The sequence below is a fragment of the Sphaerodactylus townsendi genome, linkage group LG01 (genome assembly GCF_021028975.2).
Source record: "Sphaerodactylus townsendi isolate TG3544 linkage group LG01, MPM_Stown_v2.3, whole genome shotgun sequence".
In the NCBI taxonomy this organism is placed as follows: domain Eukaryota; kingdom Metazoa; phylum Chordata; class Lepidosauria; order Squamata; family Sphaerodactylidae; genus Sphaerodactylus; species Sphaerodactylus townsendi.
In genome coordinates this window covers 136,698,958-136,724,220 of record NC_059425.1, presented here as the reverse complement: position 1 = coordinate 136,724,220, position 25,263 = coordinate 136,698,958, and the positions used below count along the sequence as shown (strand labels likewise).

Below are 25,263 nucleotides of genomic sequence, written 5' to 3'. Positions count from 1 at the left end.
CACTAGTAAGTGAGTACTGGAAACTCTTCATTTAAACAGTAGGTATATAAACCGAAGGCTGTACCCCCAGCACAACTTCTGTCCCATTCCTTCAAAGCATATAGAGAAGTTGAAATGCAGGAGTTGAGAACTTGCATAGATATTATAGTTCTAATTGTGATTTCTAGACAATTATCATGCATTTTCTATAAGAAAATTAGTTAAGCATGTGTATTTAGAGATGCTCAAACAGAATCAAAGCTGTAATGTATACCCAATTCTGAGTGTATTTTGAGGAAAAGCAAGTCCTCAAAACACTTCGGTTAAACAGCCCAATTTCTGCAGTCCTCAATATATATGAAAATGAAATAATGATCTTAGGTTCATGGCACACATTCCAATAGATGCATATTAAGAAGTTTTAACTGTGATAAATGGTTGACTTATCTTTTCCACCCTGTAGATACTCAAAACAAATGCTGTAGATTGCTAAATTCACTCTCATAGCATATTTTTCTAGCATGCACTGTTGGGGGAGGGGAGAATTTCATGTCTACCTCACAGGACAGAAGTAAGTTCATCATGGCTATAACTAACAACATGCCCAACAGTCTAAAGTTTGCTACTGTACAAACATTACACTTCCAGAAAGTGAGATCTAGGTTTGTTTGTTTTTTTAAAACAAGGTTATGGAGAGGGCTGCAGGAGAAGAGAATGTTTGTTGGGAAGAAGTGTTCTATAGGTAGCAAGTGTATAGGCTTTGGGTTCAAAACCAATGATTTTTTAAATTTTTTTTAAAAAAGTTAAATTTAAATTGGATTTTTTATTTAAGCCATATTTTTAAAAATAGAATGCTTTATAAAAATAGAGTTTTCTTTAAGATACATTATAGTTCATCGTGAAATAAGGACAACTTTTTAATTATGTAGCCTGAGGCTGCATGTTATTGCTCTGTCTACATCTTTGGTGTATGAATTTTGCTAATCCATTCACAATGTCATGCTCTTTCAGTTACTTTGGCCAATTCTTCCATCCAGAAGATATTATCACAAATGCTTCATTTTGCAGTTTTCAAAACTGTGAATTTGTGTCTTCACAGCAAAAATGTTATGAAATAAACATATAGAGTTGAGACATATATAGCGTTTAATCCCATAGAGTTGAGACATATATAGCTAATCCCATTGTTCCTTTGCAAATCTATGTATACATAATCAACCTCTTATGTCTTAAGTGCTAAATTTCAAGAAGTGCAATGAATAAAAGATTATCTGGCATGCAATAGAACCAAGTGTGAGGGAAAAGGGGAAAGCAGTAAAAATGAAAGTGAAACCTTTTAAGTAGAATATTCCACAAATCCTCAGATCTTTGTGTGTATAGCCTGAGGTTGATCACAATATTCTATCCCTGGAGGACAAAATCTATAATGACAGCAAGTCACAAAAGAGACCCAGTTTGGAATTTTTTAAAATAAATTTCCTCTACCTATGGGTAAGGCAGACATGTGTGACAAATGCTAACACCGCAAGAAAGAAATGCAAGGCCTGATGGCCCAAATGAAACTAGAGATACATAATTATGAAGTTATTGCAAGGTGAACTATGTATTTTAATAGTATAACCAAATTAGTATTTTTATATAACTGTAAAACTAACCTGAGAAGCTATTACTCTAAAAATGAAGCCTTTATCTGGTTTTAAATATTACAAGTCACACACAGGATTCCAGCCACACCAGAGCCAGTGTGGTATAGTGGTTAAGAGCAGCTGGATTCTAATCTGAAGAATTGGGTTTGATTCCCCACTCCTCTACCTGACTGGCAGAGGCTTTATCTGGTGAACCAGAGTGTGTTCCCGCACTCCTACATTTCGGTTGGGTGACTTTGGGCTAGTCACAGTTCTTTGGAACTCTCTCAGCCCCACCTACCTCACAAGGTGTCTGTTGTGGGGAGAGGAAGGGAAAGGAGCTTGTAAACCATCTTGAGTCTCCTTAAGGGAGAGAAAGATGAGGTATAAATCCAAACTCCTCCTCTTCTTCAGAGTTCCCTTTCCCAAAGAGTCAGACTACAAGGTCTGCTCATCCCCAGAGAAAGGCTCAACAATCTAGCACTCTCTTCTCTTCTAGAGAGCTCCCCTTCACTCTGCTCCTTTTTCTGAGCCAGACCTGCACTGTCACTGCTCTCTCCCTGAAACAGAACTCACCTCCTCCCTTCTCCTGTGTTCCCTCCAACACCTCCTCCCTATTCTCAAAGGTGACTGGATGCTGGAGCAGCACTCCTATGAGCTCATCTAAGTGGCTGATTTTCCCTCTGTGTCACATGCCCACACAGTGCTTGGTAATTATGCAGTAGCAGTAGTAAGCTTATGGCATCATAATATACACACAGTACAGCTTACAGCAGTGCATTAATCTTTAATTCAGAGAAAAGAATAGTGAATAAACTTGCTCCAATAACCCCAAAGAATGAAAAGTATGTCAGTTTCAAAGGTGTTTATAAGACAGCTTCTCCCTTGGTTTTAACAGTACTAGGTGAAACTAAAGACAGAATTATTAAGCATACAGAGAAACAAGCTTCACTGAGGGAAAAAAATTCAACACAGCTTGCCTAAAGTCTTGATCTTTCATAGTCTGAGACTGCTAATAACCATACAGATATGGTTGAGCCTTGTAGATACTGCATCTTTGAACTTCCAAAAAGGGTTTGATGAAGCCCCTCACCTAAGGTCCTAATAAACTTAGTAGGGGATATCAGCGCCACTTGTGGATTGAAACAAATTGGTTTAAAGGAAGGAACTGGTAGAAGCAAATGGACAGTTGTTGTAATGGAAAGGAAAACCCAGTGAGGATCTACAGGTATTAATATGTGTGTGAGTGAGTGAGTGAGTGAGTGAGTGAGTGAGTGAGTGAGTGAGTGAGTGAGTGAGTCAGCAAGCGAGCGTGACACACACACACACGGAATCAGCAAGGAGCATGAGTGAAGTACTAAAGTTTGCTAATGGATCTGGCAGTGATTGACCAGAAAAGAGAACTTGGGATTATGGCGGATAGCTGAGTGAAAACCTGAATTCTGCGTGCACCTGCAGTGAAAGGGGCAAATTTGATGCTGGGGGTTATTTAAAAAAGGTCAACAAGAAGTCAGTGCTAGAATACCCTTTAAAAGGTCTATGTGACTGCATGTGGAACATTTATCTCAAAATAGTTATAGTGGAAATGAAAAAGGCACAGAAAAAGATTTGTACACCTTCCTTCTGATGGAAGATTAACATTAGAAAAATTTGGGAAATTATGCATAGTATGTAAACGAATTAAAATACAGAACTTTACTTTCGTCTTCCAAGATAGTAAGACTTGGGGCACCACGAGCAATACAAATAAATATTTCATACAATGCATAGTTTATTTGTGCAATTAGAAGTCAAATTATATGTCCCAAATTATATGTCCCAAATCGGTCTCTGCGGTCGGCAGAGGCCAATCCTATCTAAGGATCCTCCTGGCTCCCTCTCAATGATACGGCAGTTGGCCTTCCACCCAGGCTACAGAGCCTTTACAGCCTCTTGGCTCCCCCGCTTCTGGTGGAACGCAGCTTTCTTCCACCTAACTGTCCTGGCTCCTAAGTGGATCTTGCTTGAGTCTCCACAGGGCCTGCAAGACTGAGCTGTTCCACCTGGAAGACCTTTGGAGAGACTAGCTACACGCTGATAGGGCCCTCTCCTTCTTCTCCTTCTTCCTTTTCTCTCCTCCTTTATAACATTATCATTGGAGATCCTAAGCCACTCCTTCCCCTCTGGGGGGAATTGGATAGCAGCCCATCCTGAGTTAATTTATGCTGCATTTTAAATGGGGTAGGGTTTATTTTTACTAGAGCCGTTTTAATCTATATTTATTGTATTTAATCTGATATTGTGCTCTACTTATGTTGTCCGCCGCCCTGAGCCCTTCGGGGGAGGGTGGTTTATAAACCCAATAAATAAATAAATAAATAAATAAATAAATAAATAAAGTCTCTAGGTTGCATAGTTTAAAAGGGAGGCTTCCAAAATGGGAAACAAGATGCTGCCCCAGATGGACCATTGGTCTGATCCAACAGGGCTCTTATGTCTCAAGAAACCAGGACGAAACAAGTATTACCATACCACCCTGGCATAGCAGGGGGTAGAGGCACAGCTAGGGGAAATGGAGCCCGGGGCAAAATCTGAGTTTTCCACCCACCCCCGTATGGGCAGCCGCTGCCCCCACCACCACCACCACGGTGGGGGAAATGTGGCAAGAGATTGCTAGGGGTGGGGGGAATGGGGAGAGATTGCTAGTGGTGGGGGAGATGGAGAGGAATGGCTAGGGATGGGGAAGGGAGGGAAGGGATGGCTAGGTGTGAGGGAAATGGGAAGGGATGGGTAGGGATGGGTAGGGATGGGGAAAGGTGGGAAGGGGTGGGAAGGGTTAGGTAGTGGTTGGAGAGGGGGGCAAGGGGGTGAGGCAGCTCTCGCCGGATCCTCTGCAGCCCAGGGAGATTGAAGGGGGGCTGGGTGGAGGCAGCTCCCGCCAGGCTCAGTGAGAGCTTCCCCACCTCTGCTCACCCTGAAACTCCCCAGATCACGGGGCAGGGAAGCTCTCGCCAGGCTTTTGGCGGCCCGGTGAGCTTCAGAGTGAGTGGAGGTGGGGAAGCTCTTGCCGAGCCTGGCAAGAGTTGCCCCCCCTTCAAGCTCCCCAAGCCACAGAAGGCCCGGAGAAAGAGTCCCCCATTGCAACTCAAGCCAGGTCATGGAGACCCCAGTGAGAGCTTTCCCACCCACCCCCCTTCAAGCTTCCCAGGTCGCGGGGCCAGGAAGCTTGCATCAGGCTCTCGGCAGTCTAGCTTGAGTTGGGATGTGGGGCACTTTCTCGGGGCCTTCTGCGACCCGGGGAGCTTGAAGAGGGCAGGGTGGGAAAGTCTCGCCAGGCTCAGTGAGAGCTTCCCCACCTCCGCTCACCCCAAAGCTTGCCAGGCTACCAAGAATCTGGCAAGAGCTTTCCTGCTACACAGCCCAGGGAGCTTCAGAGTGAGCAGAGGTGGGGAAGGTCTCACTGAGCCTGGCGAGAGCTTCCCTGCCCCACCCCCTTCAAGCTCCCCAGTCCGCAGAAGATCTGGAGAAAGTGCCCCACATCCCAACTCAAGCTGGGTTGCCAAGAGCCTGGTGTGAGCTTTCCTGCTCCATAGCCCCCCACCCCACCCCTAACCCCACTTACCTTAGGTGGCGGCCCAGGGCAGCCCAGTGGCAGTGGCCCTGCCAGGCTGCTCCTTCAGCCGGCGGAGGCTCTGCCCTGTGAAGGAGCAGCCTGGCAGGGCAGGTCCGGGACTAGGGGGAAGGAGGAGGGGTGTGGGGGCGATTTTCTGTCCCCCAGGTGACCGAACAATGGCCCGCCTGGGGCAAAAGTCCCCATATGTCCCTGTGGAAGCTCTGCCTCTGTCAGGGGGGAGTGCTTATTCACAGGTACCCCTGCCCACGTGCCATGTGCTAAAAGGCTGATGCTGACTTTGCAGAGATGGGGAGCCCATTCTCTGGCAATAGTCAGGTCTACCTACAAGAAATTTCCAGAAATTATTTTCCTGTTCTCATGCTCTCAACTTGCTTGCCATGTCAGCACATTTTCAGCTCCACAGCCAAGGAAGAGTGTGTCCTTGATACAGTAGCCCTGCTGAATGGGTATTCATTTCCAGCTACAAGAAGTATCCTGATTTCATTGCCTCCCCTGATATCTTAACCCAGATACTCCCTTCTGTAACTAACTTATTTTGACCACCTCTATTGTTTCTCAAACAATCCATCTGGACATCTCCCAAAGGTTGTCCTGACACCCCCAGAAGTAGTTCTTCACCCTATAAATATCCTACCCTCCAAAGAGCCAATCACCCAGTGCCATAGACATCTTTCCATCTTTGTCACTGTGCCTAATTCATTGCCTGCTGGAACCAAACGCTGGCCATTTGGCTCTGAACCCTGGATCTTCTTCGTGTCACAATCAGGTCATATTACCCATATATCCCATACCCCTTTCTATTCCAAATCTATTTTCCAACCTATCTATATCTTAGAAACTCTGTGTGTGCATGTTTGCTGCATTGAACCAAGTGATTGTAAATCCCTTATCCCCACAATAAAGATTGTCCAGATTGCATTATTTATTTATTTATGCATTCATTTCATCATATTTTTATCCCACCCTTTCCCAGAGGTGTAACGGTGGGTTACAACAAATTGAAAGCATTATACTCTTCTCTATGGATTTTCTTCCAAGAGCTGATCTTCGTATACTTGGGTATTAGAGATTCCTTACCCAGCCTCTAGCAACATTAATAAGCAATCTATTGTAAGCTAATATTCCCCACTATAGTGAGAGACTGTGTCTCCACTTTGGGTAACACTAGTTTCAGCAAGAAAACCAAGATGGTCCATATCTGTTTAGAAAATTTATATGCTACCTCTCCGGAGTCCTGCCCAAGGTAGACTAAAATTACTAAAACCAAACCATTAAAACACAACCATTTAAAAACCAAGCACCATCAAAATAAACTAAAGCATAAGAACACATAGGAGGTATATAGTTACATCAATTGGGCCCCGTGACTCCAGAGCCATGAGTATTTAGCCCACAATCAGGAACTTTGTGCAGAATAGTGTTCTCACGGCTTCACACAGCACCCCTCTTAGGCTATGGAGGATCATCCTAGTACCCAATCAAGAATAAGAGTTTGAGTTTGGATTTATATCCCTCCTTTCTCTCCTGCAGGAGACTCAATCTCCTTGCCCTTCCCCCCTCACAACAAACACCCTGTGAGGTAGATGGAGTTGAAGGAGCTCAGAAGAACTGTGACTAGACCAAGGTCACCCAGCTGGCACGTGTTGGAGTGCACAGGCTAATCTGAACTGTCCAGATAAGCCTCCACAGCTCAGGCAGCAGAGCGGGGAATCAAACCCGGTTCCTCCAGATTAGAATGCACCTGCTCTAAACTACTACGCCACTGCTGTAAGAAGAGAAATATATACTGTAAGAAGAGGAATATATGTATAGGAGACCCCAGAGATCACAGGTTTTATCAAACTTTCTTCCTAGCTACAGCTCTCAAGAGAATAGGCTGGAAAAAAACTTGCACATTCATACTCAGAGCAGAGAGTCAGAGTGCTGGTACATTGATGAACAGTTCATTCTGGTATTGGCCTGGCTGAGTAAGCTCCAGACAGGAACTGCCTCATTTTGCTCAAACAGAGCACTCCACACAACCAGAGACCTATGGCCAGTGGTAAAGCAGGAAGGCTAGAGATCAACACTTGTCTTCCCTTCGAATCCTTACAGGCACTCGGTTCTATGAGGACTCCAAATACGTATGCATACCCAGGAGCAAGGCATAGGTAAGCAAAGGAATGTCACCCTAATGAAAACTCATACGTATAATGTTCAATTCCTTAACATCCACCATCCTTCCCACTTAACCACTTCAAGGGATAACAAACAGAAATCAGTTTGCTCACATACAATGTGCTAGCTTATTAAATCCCTTACACAAGAGTACAGCAGGATGTAGAGCACATGTGCACCATGTACACTGTGTGTGGGAGAGATACCTATTGACCACAGTGCAAAGTAAGTTCCTCCACAGACATCAGGATTAGACTGGGAAAAGGTATGGGCAATACAGTAGTCACTGCTGGCAAACACCAAGCATTCCACTTTTTGGTGCTGTTGGCTAAATACTCATGACTCACTTGTCTTTGCAGGATCTGAGCCAGGGCACATAAAACAGAACAGACAGTAACTGGAGATCAGTGCAACTCACTAGATGGGATATGTATTGTCATCAATTAGGCATCGCAAGCAAAACCCGGAGAAATGGGTTACATCAATAAACAGTTAATCACCTCCCCAACCAGTAAGTGTTTACACCTTGACATACAGGCAGTCATCAATGGGTACAGGTGAAAGTGAATGGAAAAAGCATCTTATTTTATACCAGCCTCTCTCAAAACTACTAAATGGTCACAGAGGCAAGGATACTTCTCCCCAACCCCTCATGCTACTCCACCATCATCCAGTCCAAAAGTGAGATCTACAGCAGAAATTACACCATAACTATTGGCTATGTGCTACCCTATGAGATTTCCACTTTCCCCAGGCTCCTGTGCCTCTCATGACAGCAACAGATACAGCAATACCCAGCATAAGAACACAGCAGTGGAGAAAACTGAATGAAGCTGTCCATCTGTGTACCAACACACTAACTGGTTCTCTGCTCTGAGTTGGATATGAATGCACAAGTTTTTGCCAGCCCACTCTCTAGAGTACTGTAGCTAGGAATAAAGCTTAACACGATGCTAAGATGATCCTCCATAGTTTGTGTGACACTGTAAGAAGAGGAATATATGTTTAGGAGACCCCAGATATCACAGGTTTTATCCCTGGGAACTCTAGTGTCTCCTGGGCAGCCAGAGGTTTTCTGACCAGCGACTGAGGGAAATCATGGCTACAGATATCACTTGCTGGCATCCTAACCAGGAGACCATTTGAAGTTCTGACTGGGGAGGTGTTTTGGGCTGTCTCTGGGAACATGTTTATGTAATGAGCAGGGGCGTAACGAGGCAGCACTGGGCAAACTGTAGCCCTGGGCAAAACCTGAATTGGATGCCCCCCCCCATGGGCGGCCACTCCACCATGACCAAAATTTTTTTGCACCAGGACATTGGTGCCTGCAGGGCGTGCATTTTTAGACATATCAGCACCACAATTTCAGCATATCATCAGGAGACTGTCCTTATGCCACTCCCCAAGTTTGGTGAGGTTTGGTTCAAGGAGTCCAAAGTTATGGACTCCCAAAGGGGGTGTACCATCCCCCATTGTTTCCAATGGGAGCTAATAGGAGATGGAGGCTACAGTTTTGAGGGTCCATAACTTTGGCCCCCCAGAGCCAAACTGCACCAAACCTGGGGGGTATAATTAGGGCAGTTTCCTGATGTGACCCTGAAAGTTTTGAAACTGTGCCTTCAGAAATGCCCCCCCCCCCCCCGCCTGCAACCCCCATGGACAGCAATACCGAAAACTCAATGCAGAACAAAGATTCTTGGGCAAATTTCTGGGATGTTCCTGAAGGGGGCCCATTTTTGGATGTATAGGCACCAAAATTTCAGGGTATCATCTGGAAACTGTCCTTATAGTACCCCCAAAGTTTGGTGCAGTTTGGTTTAGGGGGCTCCCTGGACCCTCAAAGGGGGTACCCCATCCCACATTCTTTGCTAAGGAGATGGGGGCTACCCTTTTGAGGGTCCATGACTTTGGACCCCCTAAACCAAACTGCACCAAACCCAGGGGGTGCCATCATGCCAGTCTCCAGATGATACCCTGAAATTTTGATGATGATACGTCCAAGAATGCCCTCCCTGCAAGAACATCCCAAAATTTGCCCAAGAATCTTTGTTCTGCATTGAGTTTTCAGTATTGCTGTCCATGGGGGTTGCAGGCTGGGGGGGGCATTTTTGAAGGCACAGTCTCAAAACTTTCAGGGTCTCATCAGGAGACTGCCCTAATGATTCCCCCCAGGTTTGGTGCAGTTTGGTTCAGGGAGGCCAAAGTTATGGACCCTCAAAACTGTAGCCCCCATCTCCTATTAGCTCCCATTGGAAACGATGGGGATAGGGGCACCCCCTTTGGGAGTCCATAACTTTGGACTCCCTGAACCAAACCTCACCAAACGTGGGGGGTAGCATAAGGACAGTCTCCTGATGATACGCTGAAACTTTGGTGCCGCTAGCCTAAAAACTGCGCCCCCTGCAGGCCAAAAATGGAAAACCACTAAAAATACCCAAAAACGAACCCAGCATTTTGATGCCCCCCACAAGGTGATGCCCTGGGCAGCTGCCCACCTTGCCCAATGGGCATTACGCCAGTGGTAATGAGTGTGCATGAGGAACCACAGACTGATTCCACTGTGGCATCAAGTCATTCTTTGACTGCCCCTCCCCCTGCTGCATGGGTATCATAACGGCAAGACTGTTGGAAGACACTGAAGTTGCCAGAGATGAAGTTGGAATAATTTTTTATTCCGATGGCACTATTTTCACTTTCTGCTTTGCTGCTAGGAATGCAGAAGATTATAGTACATGGGATATATATGCAGGACTCATCTTGCCATTTACACCACCATGAGACAGATGAAAACCAGATCTGACCTGCCAGAAGAGATGAAGGATGGCAGCAAGTTACAAAAGCAATGTTCTCAACAGCACAACGAAAATTCCACTTTCTGTCCCTCAGTCATTCAAATACTGAAAAAAAACCCAAAACCTACTACTGAATCAGTCGCATAGAGAGGGTGACTAGGGCAACATTCTCTCTTATTCAGTCTCCAGCTCTCTACCTCTTTTATCAACAAAAAAACTCAGCTTAAAATTAGGTATCACTGTTTCCAAGATTCATAACCAACCCGATCTCTCTGCCATGCTGATCCTCACAAGGCAATGGCCAGATGAACATCCATCTCCTGTGATGTCAGTAATCAAAAGAATAATTAAGGCATAACGGACTTCTCTACTCTTCTGCTTCCAGGTATTCACAGGCTTATGTTACAAACGATTCTATCCTAGAACCAAGTCTGAAGGTCAAAGTAATAGGAAGGGGAGCAACTAAATCAACCCACCGCAACCACACTGAACAAAAAGTTCATTTTCTTGACCATCTCTCACAACCCTCCTGACATTAGGAATGAAATTACCCAGATGCCCCAAGGAAGTGCAGAGCCCTCTGAAAGTATCTTAGCTCATCATCAGTTATGTAAAGAGATGCTTACAGTCCAGGTGTTTTTTCTTGGGCCCCATCACTTCATGTGTGGTTGCTTTACAGACAGCTCTAGCTACAGCTGATCCTGTAACGCTGTACTGAGCAGCCGCGATGCGATCCGTCAGCGTCTGGCCCGACATCTTCAGCTAATTCTAGGGCTGCTGGCACTTCTGCAAGGGGGAAGAAAACGGGTGGGGGGGGGGAGAGTTGGGAGAAAAATATTCTCATAGGTTTAACTCATGATTGCCTTTGTACAAATCCCAGCTATTTCCCAGTTCATTCTTCTCCCATTGCAGGTGCACTTTGAGACTATATAGAGAAGTTGATCCGAACATGGCAATTTCAGACACCGCAAAGAGGAAGGAATAAGGAGGCACACACGAATAATAGATGAATCCCTGGAGAGGGAGGGGGAAATCCCGTGGCTTCCTCCTCCCCGCCTGGAAACTGCGTCCTGTTTCACTATGATGGCGGTTGCTGCAAACCGGAGGCCGCCTGTCTCACCTCCCTTCTTTAAAATTGGAAAAGGAGGATGAAGCGGAGCCTTCTCCTTCTCCACCCCCCCCTCCGGATCTCCCAACGCAGGCCCTCCCGGTGAAGACAGAGACTGAAGCGAATGAATGAAATAGCTGGCTCATGACACCGCGGCTGCTCCTACTGCAGCAAAGGGATCTGTCACCTTCCCACTCGCGTTTCTCTTTCTCCAGGGGGAGATTATCGCATCGTTGCGCCATGTTATGCCCTTTCGACGCCTTCGCCCCAATGCCCGGTCTCCCCCCCCCCCCCCCGCGCCACGATAACAACCGTAGGCCGCCAGTTTCGAGTGGAAAACCCCACCCCACCGGCTCCCTTCCCCATTCCGTTCAGCCCCATTCCCCACCACCTTCCCCAAGGCTCTTGCCTCCTCTGCAATGCAAGCCTTCCCCGCCCCCGGCGAGGAAATGACAGCCGAGGCAGCCGCGCTCGGTTTCTGCTTCCCTCTCGCCCCTCGGACGGATGCTGAGGATTAGCTGGCGCTCGCCCAGGCCTCTCCCCCCAGAGCCCCGAGGGGCCGCGGGCTTCCTGGCGAAGACGAAGAAGGCGCTAGCGGCAGACCTGTCAGGGCGTCCGCGTCTTCCTGGCGGCCGCCGCGCCTCTTCCCCTCCTCCCTTCTGCTCGCGAGGAGGCCGCCTCCCCCCGCACCTTCTCCCGCTCGCAGCTGCCCCCCTCCCGCACCTTGCGCCGGCCGCCTCGCTCCAGTGCGCGGGAAGGCGCGCCCAGGGCGCACTCGCGGCTCCCCCAGGTGCCGGGGAAGGCTGGGGGCGGCGGAAGCTCAGGCGGCGGCCAGGCACTGCAGAGGCGCTCTCCACCGCCCAGGAGCCGCCGCCGCTATTTCTAGCTTAATCCGGCCCGGCAGGCAGCCTAATCCCGGGCGCAGCAGCAGCAGCAGCAGCGAGCCTCCCCACGGGTGCCAAGGCGAGGATGCAAGGCGCAGCCCCGGCGCGCGCGCCTCACCAGTCTCCCCCGGCGGCGGGTCCTGGATCCTCGCGGGGCCTCGCAGGTTTGTGGCTTCTTCAGAGTCAGGTGACTCGGAGCGGACGAACCGGACAGTCCTCTAGGGGGCCGTAAGGACTGGAGGAAGCCCCCGGTGCTCTTAAAGGGGACACCTCTTTCTTGCCACCGACCGTGCGCTTTGGCAGACCTGCTCGGGTGGGAAGGGGCAGCAGCGCGCTTCGGTCACGCGGCGGGCGCTTTCCGTCGTGGCTCTTTCCGCGGTGGGAGAGACGAGTTCTTCTTCCCCTTCCCTTCGCAAATCTGCTCCTCTCCAGCTTCATTCCTCTCCCTTTCCTGTGGCACTGGGCAAAATTCATGAGCGGGTGGGTGGGTTTCTCTTGTTTAAACTATTCCATTTGACGCTTGGAAATGGAGAGCATTCCATTGCTCTTTTTCAAATGTAAATTGAGAAAATAACTTAATTAAAAAAAAAACCCTGACTTGATCGGTGCTACCTTCATCATAACGTTGATTTGTTATATTAACCCCGTTCCAATTAGAAGTATCCATATATGTAAATGTTTTCCAGCCTTTTAATTTGTCTGTCACATGTATTGTAATGTAGTTATGTGCACTTTTTATCAACCAGGATCATTCCTTTTGTGAACACCTGCACTTATAGTGGAGCTTTTTTTTTCCAAGGCCAAATTTTGAAACCTGGGAAACAGAAATTGTTCCAGTGTAATGATACATTTCTCCTTTGTTGGAATAACAAAATGAATAATGATAAGCAGTGGGTGGGGAGAAGTGTTAGAAAGATAATTACCTAAAGGTTAAGTAGATCTTGTCTTGTAATAGCTAAAGTATTTATATAAATATATAGCAATGGTATTTAGACACACACAGAGAGAGTGATCTTTAGAGATGCATTTGACATGGTGCTGTGTTTTAATGTCTTTGTGTTGTTTCATTTGAGGGAGTATCTTTCATACCAGGAGATGTGGCATAGTGTAGCCTGATCACATCAGATCTTGGAGGCCAAGCAGGGTCATGACTTAGATGGGAGATCACCAAGGAAAACTGCAGAAGAAGGCAGTGGGAGATCACCTCTGCTTCTCACTTGCCTTGAAATCCCTATGAGCTGACCATAAGTCAGTTGGGACTGGATGGCACTTTGCAGACACACACACATGTATATGCATACATACATAACTGGAGAACAACAAGAGATGTATGGGGAGAGTGCATCCTATCCTTCTATCTTTGCTTCATTCTCTGCCCCCCTTCTGAAATACTCTGTTCTCCCCTTCTCTGAAAATTTTGCCCACCCTTTTGTCAGTCCCCCTTATATTTCTCCTCCTCTCCTTCCATGACAATTTACCCCTCTTTGCCTTTACACTTCTTTGTCAGTATTCTCCCATGTCTTTTCTTCCTGTTCCCAAAATCCAGCAGGTTCCCAAAATCCAGCAGGGTTCCCAAAATCCAGCAGGGCCCACCACATCAGCTGCAAGGTCCCTGGAATCCACAACTTCAGTGGCAAGACCCCCACAAGCCACTGTGCATCAAGGCCCCTGGTAGCTGGCAAGGCTCCTGGTAGCCACCACATGGTGGCAGAACCTCCAGGAGCTGGCAGGAGCCCTAGGAACTACTGTGTTGACCTCACATGCTTAGATAATGTAATTATTTGGGGGAGTTCAACATTCCCTTTTTTAACTTTTGAGATTTTTCTGCGGGTCCCCCAAACTAGGAGGAAAATCTGTTTTCTCTCACAGCATAGGCCCAGTCTACAGATTTAGATATCCACAGATATACTCACACTATATTTGTGTGAGTGTGCGTGTGTGTACATATATGTATTACTGTTTGAGAATTGTTAGTCTTAATAAATCGTTTTATTTATATTGAATTTTTTTTTTAAATTTAAGCCTATAGTAACTTCTTCCCCAGTTTCTAATTATAGAACACTTGCTTTCAGAATTCATAGATGGTGTGTACTGCTTCCACTGGACTGTTGTTATAGTAAATGATTGATCACTCTATACTTGCACTTACATGGTAGCCTGTTATTATTATTTTTTAAGCCTGTCATTGTGACTGATATGGGGTTGGAGGAATGGCAGATATTTTGCAGGGACATTAGAGGAAATGCATAGCATTGTGCCCCCTGGCTGAGAGTGTTGACCTGCTCTGTTTCATTCCTGTAGAACCGACATGAGCATGTTATATGTGTCAGTGAGCACTGGAAATTTCTATTGAGTTTGAGTTCCTTTAAACTGGAGTGCACCAACACTTCTGGGGTTCTAGTAGCATCTGCTTTATTTACAAACATACAAGCACAGTTGTAGGCAATGAGGCACCTGTACAGAAACAGGTTGCTATTCCAAGTCAGATCTCATAGTAGTTTGTTACGTGTCTGTTTGGCACAAGTTTATGGATGCCAGTTAGGTCCTTTTCTCTTCCTCAGCTATGCCAACGTTTCATGCAGAGATGCTGCTCCTGAGGAAGACAGTGGTGGCTTTTCAGAGACGGCCATTCTTCCAAATCATCCATTCCACCTGTACATTTCTATAGTTTGAAGATGGGACTTATAGTAGTCAAAGTGCCATGGGTATTGAATGCAGAATGTGCAAGAGATAATAGAAAATACCAATTATATTCCACTGAAATCAGTTATAAAACTGTTGGTTTGCCTGAAAAAATACATGCTATGAAATGGGCCTTGTGACTTGGTGATTCCATTCTTCCTGCAATTTAACAATGTCATAGAGTAACACCCTTCTAAATCCACTGAAATCAGTAGATTTAGGAGGGTGTAATGTTGCTTAGGATTGCCTTGTTATTTATTGATTTATTCACTTGTCTTCAGTGCTGCAGTCCTTTTGCAGAATTGCTTCCCTCTATGCTCATTGTGTTGTGTTATTTTGGTTGGTCTTAATAAAATGTATCACATAGTTTTTGCATCTGAATTTTGTTGTGGGCCAGTGCAACTGCCTAATGGTTGTTTCTTTGTCTGCATGGAGCTATGCTGTGAAACGTTTACATCCCACACTTTCCCTACACAAAGGGTCATAAGATTGCCACGGTTGCTCTCATAATTGTGGCGAAATCGATGGGCTGTCTATGAATGTGATTCACCTCAGGGAGGAGATCATACATGTCATTTGTCCATCACAACAGGAGCAAAGAAAGAGAAAGCACAATGGAGCAAAGTCCATCCTTGTTGGCTGAAGCCTTTTATTTGCACATGTGATTTTGTCTCCTTTCAGTGAAATGAATGAGACCGTCACACATGCAGAAGATCTAAAGTGTATGCCTATTTGTCATGATAGTAAGATGTCACAAAACTGTGTTCAGTATCCTTCGACCAAAAACTGAATAAGAATAACTCAAGAGCAATTATAAGAATCCTGAAGCACTTGGCTGCCCATGTGGAGTATCGACTGAGCTGCCACTGGGGATATTGAGCAATGGACAGAAGAGAAAAGTTAACTACCTACATAGATAAAACTGTATATCAACACAATATATCAACATGATTTAAAAGGTTTTTCCTAAGCTATTATTGCATGTTTTTACATAGAATTATAATTCCATGCTTGTGACTGAATATAGTTGGTCCTAATCATTCATCTCTAATGTGAGATTGCTCTGACCTGGATGGCCCAGGCTAGCCCAGGCTTGTCAGATCCCAGTACCGTATGCCAGGTCACCTGTAGTCAGTATTGGGATGGGAGACCATCAAGGAATTCCAGCATCACTACACAGAGGCATGCTATGGCAAACCATTTCATGTCTTCTGCCTTGAAAACCCCACTGGGTCACCATGAGTCAGCTGTGACTTGATGGCACCTTCTACCACCAATGTGGGATTAAGTATTGTGATTAAAATGTGTCTGAGTGGCCAAATACTTTAATCTATTTAACTGTGCTTAGGAACCTTGTCTAAACTTCATGATTGCAAGATCTTTCCTCCCCCAACCCAAGACAGGATCCTGATCTGACAGGTGTTCCCCATCTTGGAAGACCAGCTCTCAAGCTCTCTGGCGATGAGCTCTCTAGTGCCATTAAGAAGAACTATCCATTACTTTCAATTGCAGATAACCAGCTCTCTAGAGCTGGTCTACTCACCACTGAGAAGAACTGGTAAACTGGGCCTCCATGGTGGCCAGGGGTACACATTGCTTTTTAATGGCAGGTAGACCAGCCTTCCAAGTGGTGGAGGCTGCCTGCTTTGCAAACGGGTGCCCTGGGTGCACTTAGGTATGTAGTGCCCAGGGCTCACACCCTGACTTGCCTTACCTAAAATACACCAGTGGGTGGGGCTTAGAGCGTTCGGAGCAGAGGTGTACTGGGGGTAAATGGCACCTGGAGACATCCATTCTCTGGGCGCCCCCCCTATGCCTGGGGTGAGGCCCACCTTGGCCCCACTCCTGAGACCCGCCCCCTCTCAGTTGCCAGCTCAGAGGGGGGGGCCTTGGGGAGGAGCTGGCAGCTGGGAGGGGGGTGAGACTTGGGGGGGGTCCTCTGGCTTCCTTCATGTCGATGATGACATGGGTGGGGCCGAGGGCGCTAGAAGATGACAAGGCAGCAGGACTTCCTGCTGCTTTGCTGACTTCCTGGTCACATGGGGGGGCAATTTTGCGGGGGGGCATGACCAAATCAGTGGCGCCCGGTGACAGAGGGTACCCCCTGTCCCTAGGCAAATACGCCACTGGTTCGGAGAGAATGTGAGTAGTACAATGTCACCCAGCAGGCTTTATGAGTAGAAGTTGGGAAATAAACCAGATAAAAGTCTGTCACTTATGAGGAGGAGAGAGGAATCAAAGCAACTGCTCAAGATTAGAGTCCACTTGCTCTTAACCACTACACCATTCTGGCTCTCTACTATCTACTTATTCTTTCCTTTGTCCACCTTGCTATGGGGAAAAAAAGCCAGCAATCTTTTCATTGTGTCTTACTTTGCAACTGTTCTCTTTCCCTCCCCTCTCTTCCTTGACAAATAGTATTGGAACATACATCTGTATTGGAAACTTGTTTGTCAAATTTCATTGCAATATCCCCCTGTTCAATGGAGGTAAACACAATCAACCAAATGTTACACAGAAGGCTTGACTTGGCTAATAGCTGAGTGGTTTTGAAAGGCTGAATGTAACAGAATTATTATCAAAGGCAAGTGTAAAAGACAGAATGACTGTTCATTTTTCTTGATTTTACACTATTTTATTTCAGCAACTAGTGCTGATTTGATTCATGTTCTGCGTCTATTAATATTGAATATATTGAAATCGTTATTGGTAATGGATAGGAGCCCAGTCTGTACTTCTTAGTCAAACAGGAACTGAACAGGAATATTTTATCAGCCACTGAAACTCCTATGCCAATTTTTAAAAAAATCACAAGAGTATCATTCAATGGATTCCTGACAGCATGGAGAGCACCAGAAGAGGCCAGGTAATCCATAGTCCTCATTGCTGCATGATAAGGCAAATTGAGGTTACTACAGCTGCCAAATTTGCTTTAATAAGTAAAGTATCAGAAGCAATTGTTATGATACATCTCTGGGGGGTTTTCTTTTTGAGGGTTTGGAGTTCAGGTGAATCACAAAACTCCACTGTATTGAGATGAGCAAAGCTTTGGCAAAATGACCGGACAACTGTCAACCAAAGGGAATTAAAATCAGATACTCCTTTTGCTGAAAGTTTTAATGAGCATCTACACCTTCTGGTAGGTCCAAGAAAAATTGACTGTCATGAGCCAGTCCTTGGACACTGAGGATTCTGATGTAGAGTCTGAAGACAATATAGAGCCAGAGCAGGTTCCTCACAAGGAAATGCAGAGAGCAAAGCCAGCTCTAAACGCTTCCCTGTAAGCCAAGGCAGAGCCTGATGCCATGCAGCTGGGAGAGCCATGGGAATCTCAAAAAAGCCAAGTAATGAGACAGCTGCACAGAGGAGGCAAAGAAAGGCTACAGTTACAGAATAAAAGGAGAAGTGTCACATTGCTGCTAGGTATGGCACAGGGCTCTGCAAAATGGAGGCATCTGCACCTGAAGACTGAGTCTTTGCAGGATCCTAGCCTCATTAGCAGACTCCTATATCAAACCTGTCTTGATTTTGGCTCTGTCTAGGTACTATTAGTGTGCTGCCTGGTAAGCTTCACATGCATGGTCTTCCTCTGACCTCTGTGGGAAAGGATTACACACTTAAAGAAAAGGGATTGTGTAATAAAAATGATACTATTGTTCCCTGAGATGTCTCTGAAACTTGTAGATTGTTTAGGAAATGATGGTGTGTGTCTTTAATGGGCTTTGGAAACTCCCTTTCCCAGAAATGTATCTTCTGTGTAAGGGGAGCAAGAAGCCATAAATTGTTTGATTAAAGTTGTGGAATGCTGTTTAACGTGCATCAGACCTACATGCACCTGACACCAGTAGGCACGAAGTCCACAGTGTGACAAATTGCAGACCCCCAGAGTCATTTCAGGCCAGGAAAAATGGTGTGAGGGTAAAGTTGAACAGTTTGGAAATATCAGCCTCTCCCACATCTCCTCCTCTGAGATTCTCCACTAAGCTCGCCTCTCGGGAGTCTGAGCAGGCTAATTTTTACCCCACCCTTAGCGCTCAACATTCTATGCTTTTTGAGCATGCTCAGGCCATTTAATTATGTTTTTCTTTTTCTTATGGCTATTTTCCCCTGTTAAGTCACAGCTAGCTTATGGTGACCCCTGGTGAGGTTTTCAAGGTAAGAGACTTTCAGAGGTGTTTTGCTATTGCTTGCCTCAGTGTCACAACCCAGGAATTCCTTGGAGGCCTCCCATCCAAATACTTGCTAGGACTGACCATGCTTAGCTTCTGAGATATGACAAGTTCAGGCTAGCCTGAGATATCTAAATCAGAGCTATGGTTAATTTACAATGTAATATATATCTATATAACTGGATATATAACTGGATAATCTCCTAAGTATGAAGAAATTCCTACCCTGCCTGTGGGCAGCCTGGTTTTGCTGTTTTTGTGAGCAGGACGGTGGGGGCAGGGGAGCTACTTTACTACTAACAAGAGTGATGCCAAAGTATACCTTTGATACATGTGTTTCTGCCACCAAGGGGAACCTCAGTACTATAGCTCATGTGCTGTTGTTTTGGCCAGCCACTGCAATTTCCCAGGTAATCTTGCTTGGGAAGCAGCATAGTCTGTCCCAGAGCAGAACACCATAAGAGCAGCACCATGTCTTATCTACCTGGCATTCTTCCTGGTGTGAAAATTAGATGAAAAAATTGCAATGTCCCACTGAAATGTGTAATTTTTTTTGTTAAAATACAATTCACTCTTGAATTGTATGCATGCCAGTCTCAACATAATTCACAAGAGCAGAAATAGGCAAATGGTATCCTTAGAGAAAAATGATGAGGTGGTGGTTTAGCATTCTGTGACTTGCCCAGATGGTCTTCAGCAGACACTGAAGGGTGAGTGGCAGGGAGATCAAATTCCTTTCTAACTGCTCATTCAACAGCAATGAATGTTAATGTAGGCTGCCATTTGCCAAGCCTTTCTTTTTAAATTTTTTAATGTTGCCCCAAATATTCTAATTCAAATAGTACTAGCAGAGTGATCTTGGCAACTTGGAGAACTAGTCCCAAATCCAAAAAGTTACATTGTGCATAGAAGAATGTGTAGGGATGTAGGGATGAGCCGCTGACCCGGCAGCACCGTAGGCAGAGCGCTGGCATGCTGGCCCAACTACGGCCTTCTGGTCGCACCCGCTCCCCCATCCCCCACCCCCCCGGTGAGTCACAGGTCATGAACTGCCTGGCTCACAGCCACCAGGTGTCCCAGACAAAGGGATAATTGGGCCCTTGCCCCCAGGTGTGGATTAGGCCCAGACACGGACGCTTCCTCCCGCATGTACCAGCCCGATGAGATCATGCATCACCTGATGATCTCCCGGTCTCCCGGTCTCCCGGTCTCCCGGCCTCCCGCCGATCCACCCCTTTGCCCGCCCCCAAAGAATCCCTAATAAAAGGTGCCAGGAACTAGCACGCGGCAGAGTTGCCAGGATCATGGACCCCCGCGCTCCCGCTGCTGGCTCTCTCCACCAGATGATATCTCCGCGTCTCGTCTCATTCTTACGGTGACTCCGCGTGCACGACTACAACTGGTGCCGAAACCCGGGAATCCTCGAACCACCACCCTGCTTACCGTCGCCTGGGAAAGGGCCGCGGTACCGATGTCCGCTGGATCGGTGCATCCAGGGACCCATTTCTCGGTACCGCCCATCCGCTGGATCGGCGCATCCAGGGACCCGAGTTCTAGGACACTCTCTCGTCCGACGAAACAACGGTAAGTATGGGAGCTTGCAAAAGCAGGGCTTATGACAAGCACGTTAGCGAATTGAAAGCGTTAGCGAAAAGCGGCAGGGTCTCCGTAAAGAGAGGGGAGCTGCGCAAATTGGTTGAGGAGATTGAAGCTCAATGTCCATGGTACCCAGAAAGGGGGACATTGAATCTTAAGGATTGGGAAAACATCGGGCGCACTCTGCATAGAGAGCCTCGCGCGCCGATGTCACTGCTACTGACGTGGAGGCAATGTTATGTCGCCATCAGCCTGCAGGTCTATGGCCCTCTTGCCATAGATCGCCCTCCTTTCGACCCTTCAGCTTCAATTTCACCCCCGGAACTTTCTCTATCCACTAAATTGGACGCCTGTCCTCCTTCTGCCTCCCCTGCTTCCCCGCCTCCTTCAAATCCTCCCGCGGCTCGGCCGCCTCCTCCCTTCGCTCCGCCTTCATTTTCTGAAGCCACCGCACCTCTGTCGGCGCCACGTAATGGCGCGGGTTTCAAAACCCTAGCAGAGCGTATTAGCCACGATCTGCAAAAAAAAAAAACCCCTGGCGGAAGGCGATGCCGATATCCTTGCCATGTGCCCGTCCACTACACGATCGCCAAGGGGAGGGATGGCATCGTTCGGCGGTTGAAGGTCGAATACCGCCCCTAGGTTACAACATTCTCACTGAGCTCCGCAAAGCAATGCGGGACGTAGGAATCACCAGTCCCTATGTGAGAGGCATGTTGGAAGCAGTCGCGAGGAATCACCTAATGGTTCCGGAGGACTGGAAAACCACCTTTCGCATGCTCCTAAACCCCGCACAGTATGTGATCTGGGAAAGCGAGTACCGCCAGCAGTGCATAAGCAGAGGAGCAGCCTCTGGCGGCGCCTACACCGCCGCGCAGCTTTACGGCTGCGAAGTCTTCGCTAACCCCAATGATCAGATCGTCCTGCCAGAAGCCACCCTTGCGGTCGCCTCTGACTGTGCCTACAAGGCGTCCGTAAAGGTCCCCAGTGCCAGGCAGCCGACCCAAAGTTTCTCTACCATCCGACAAAAACCCCAAGAGCCTTATGATGAATTCGTGAACAGGCTCCAGGAGGCCCTCAAAAGGCAGGTAGACAACGAGGAGGCCCAGGGTGAGCTCCTTAAGCGCCTAGCCAAGGAGAACGCCTCCGCTGAGTGCCGCAAAGTGGTCACAGGCCTAGGAAGGAACCCCGAACTGGCCGACATGCTCAAAGCTTGCCAGGATATCGGGTCTTTCGCCCATCAAGCCAGCCTTCTAGCCGCAGCCCGCTCCGCTGCCATGAGGCAGCCCCGAGACGAGTGTTTCAATTGCAACAAACCAGGACATTTCCGTAAGGATTGTAGACTGCCCGGCGGGGGGGCCTACAGCCCGAACGGAGGGGGGTCTCCCCCCAGAGGGCGAAGACCCCCAGGGAGGTCTAGGACCGGGTGCCCCCAATGCCCGCTGGGGAGGCCCGCACCCGGGCATCTCCCCAGCCCAGAACCAAGGTCTGCACCTCAAACCCTTCCCCCGGAGCTCCCCCACGAGATCTTCGCTGCTCCAGCTCAGTATAGTGATCCCATCCCCACGGAGACCGTTGGGTTGGTCTTGCCAAAAGCTTCCGCCGCTGAGCAGGGATTGTTCATCATCCCAGGGGTCATCGACTCCACGCACCTGGGAGCCATCCACATCCAGGTGTGGACAAACATCCCGCAGGAACTGCCAAGTTCATCCGATCATCCTGCCTCTATGCTTTCACTCGAGTCTAATCTAAGTTCAGCTAATCTAAATCTCATTGCTTGCTCCCCCCCACGTCTATACTTCCTGCTCTGCTAGCCCCTTCTATTTCCAAAGTCACCATGCCTCCGCCAGTGCCACAGAGTGGCGCGCATTTCAAAATCTCTGCAGAGTCCATAATCACTGAATTGCAACAGAAAGAAGTGCTGACGGAAGAGAACGCCAACATTCTGGCACTATGCCCAGTCCGTCTCACTAATCAAGAGGACTGCCGTTCTGAACCCTCCTCAGAATGCCCCATGGCCAATCTACAGGACAATGAGGCATGGAAAGGGGAAGGTGCTCGCACAATGGCTTTAAGCCTAAAGTCCTTCATGAAGAAAAAGCCCCCTTGGCCCTCTCCAGCTTTAAGGTTCAAACCAGATCTCATAGCCTCTGAGCCTGTGCAAAGCCCTAAGCTCAAAGCTCCCAGTGGCAGCAAAACCGTCAGTGCCCCAGGAAGGGCAGAATCCCAGCCCGCAAGGGAACCGCCCTCTTGAGGTCAGAAGGTAAGCTGTGTTTCGCAGGTCCATGTGTAGCCATTCTCATGGAAATCCAGCACGTGTTTGCCTCTAAAGTCCGGCCTGAGCCAGATTGGAATCCAGCCCATAGAGGACAAAGCCTTGTGCAATTCCCCCATCGACCCCCACCTGACCTTTTCTTCCACAGCAACACGGAGAGCTGCCAACCCCTCCCTCCTGGGGAGGAAGACAAGAAACCTGGATGTTTAAACTCATGTCGTTTCCTCTTAGATATGTCTCTAACTATATGCTCAATAAAAATGATCCAGCTTGGAAACACCTCCTACAGAATTGCGACAAAAGACTAACCCGATTCCTTTTCAGCCCGGCTTATATTAATAACTGAATTGCCTTGTTTAAAATGCTCTCATGAAAGCAAGATCTTCAGTCAAAACTGCGAACCTCCTCATTGTACTATATATGCTCTTGTGCTTCAATCTAAAATTTTCCTTTGTTATGTGTTCTTAATCCCTTGAATGCTGCAAGCCGATCACTGGAATGAGCCAACGGCATCTTTAAGGAGATCTTGGCCAAACAAACGAAAGAAAGGGGAGTAGTCCCCCCCCCATCTATCGGCCCTATCGGCCTACGACCCGATCAAGGTCTCATCCAGCAGACCATATCCAAAGCACTATTCTCTATCAATCATTCAAAATTGCTCGCCCCCCAAACTAACTCAGCAAAGGCAAACCCCCCGGGGGAAAAAGCCTTGCTTGTCTTTCTCTTCCACACAGGATTCCAACTCGATGGGACCAACTCAATCCCAGGGACGAGGAAGGCCGGCCCTATTGAGAGGGCGCGATCGCCCCCCAGCCTGGGCCGAGACAGGAGGGATCTCCCTGGAGCCAGCACACCTATTCTTCCACGGAGATCGCAGCCCTCGCTAGCCCCCCCAGGGGAACAGCAGCCTGGGCCAGCTATGGCTCAGAGGTTGATGCTGTGTGTCGCTGCTCCTCATCTACAATCGCTATTCTCTCTCCCTCTCTGCCGCCCCCTGGCTGAAGCTTGGAGTCGCAGCCAGGGACATTCCTGATAGGTTAACCCTTGGAACTCTCCGCTGTTGTCAGCCGCTCGAATGTTGTTGGAACATGCCTTCTCTCACAACTTTGCTCGTGAGAGTCACGGAACTTGCAATGCTAAAGACTATCAGTAGCTCTCCCTACGCTCTTGAGAAATCCATGGACTCTAACGCCATTGCTCCGTAGCTTTGGTGGTCAAACAGCAAGAGCCATGCATTGGACAATTATGCAGCCACGGGCTGCCTCCCTTTCTTGCATCATCTAGCTTATGTATTGTTTATCAATGTTTATTGTTTCCATTTATGCCTTGCCCCATTTATGCCCTTTGGAGCCGACCTCCAAAGGAATCCTTGAGTACTATAACCCAACTGATCGTTGAAGTTATTGCATGCCTTGATTTTAGAAGTTATGTTATTTGTTGTTGTTACATCCCCGATCATCTTTCTGCTGGGACTCTCTGCTGTCTCAGCCGCCTTACCATCGTCCTGCCTCAGGCTCCGCCCTGGGGGCCCAGGCGCCGCCGCCGCTCCGCCCCTCCCTTTGGCCCCTCTTGCCGGAGCGACGCGGTTGCCCTTCCCGAGGCAGAGTATGTTTCCCTCGCGACCTCCCTCGTGGGAGTCCCCGGACTTGTTTCCTGTAACGCCAAGACTATCGGCCGTTCTGGCCTGCGCCCTTACGAAGTCCATCAACTCCACCTCGACTGCTTTGGATGCTCTGGCCTCCGAGCAGCAAGATCTTCATCAAGCGACCTTAGACAATCATGCCGCTATTGATTGTTTGCTATTGTTGATTCATATGAAAGTGCGTGAGTTTGCAAGATACTGTGTTGCTGTTCAAATTCTGCATTGGTTTAATTGTATGCCCTATTGTCGGAACTTGCCTTGCTCAATGTATTTCTAATATTGCCTGTAACGTGTGTAAGAAACCCTTTGACTTCCCCTTACGTCGCAACCAAGTTCTCATGTTGCACAAGCAGCTCGATCAGCTCGGGCAGAGTGCTGTGGAGGCGAGCGTCCCCCTGAGGCATCCCAACCAATTCGGCTTCCTTCCTAAAACGTAAAAAAGGAGGAGATGTAGGGATGAGCCGCTGACCCGGCAGCACCGTAGGCAGAGCGCTGGCATGCTGGCCCAACTACGGCCTTCTGGTCGCACCCGCTCCCCCATCCCCCACCCCCCCGGTGAGTCACAGGTCATGAACTGCCTGGCTCACAGCCACCAGGTGTCCCAGACAAAGGGATAATTGGGCCCTTGCCCCCAGGTATGGATTAGGCCCAGACACGGACGCTTCCTCCCGCACGTACCAGCCCGATGAGATCATGCATCACCTGATGATCTCCCGTTCTCCCGTTCTCCCGCTCTCCCGC

General features: G+C 47.8%; 1 protein-coding gene across 13 annotated transcripts in view; it reads right to left on the bottom strand.

The window, feature by feature from the left end:
* SNAP91 (synaptosome associated protein 91) overlaps positions 1–12,488 on the bottom strand; it is a 97,539-nt gene extending 85,051 nt beyond the window's left edge. For 3 of the 13 annotated variants that reach the window (XM_048495104.1, XM_048495180.1, XM_048495143.1), the window contains exons 1-2: positions 12,277–12,487; positions 10,793–10,952 (exon numbers count right to left, since the gene is read on the bottom strand). In XM_048495104.1, coding sequence (XP_048351061.1) covers positions 10,793–10,922 — 130 coding nt within the window. In that variant the 5' untranslated portion in view covers positions 10,923–10,952; positions 12,277–12,487. The other 10 variants (XM_048495153.1, XM_048495193.1, XM_048495201.1 and 7 more) reach the window with 7 other exon arrangements.
* Between the last annotated feature and the right edge of the window lie 12,775 nt (positions 12,489–25,263).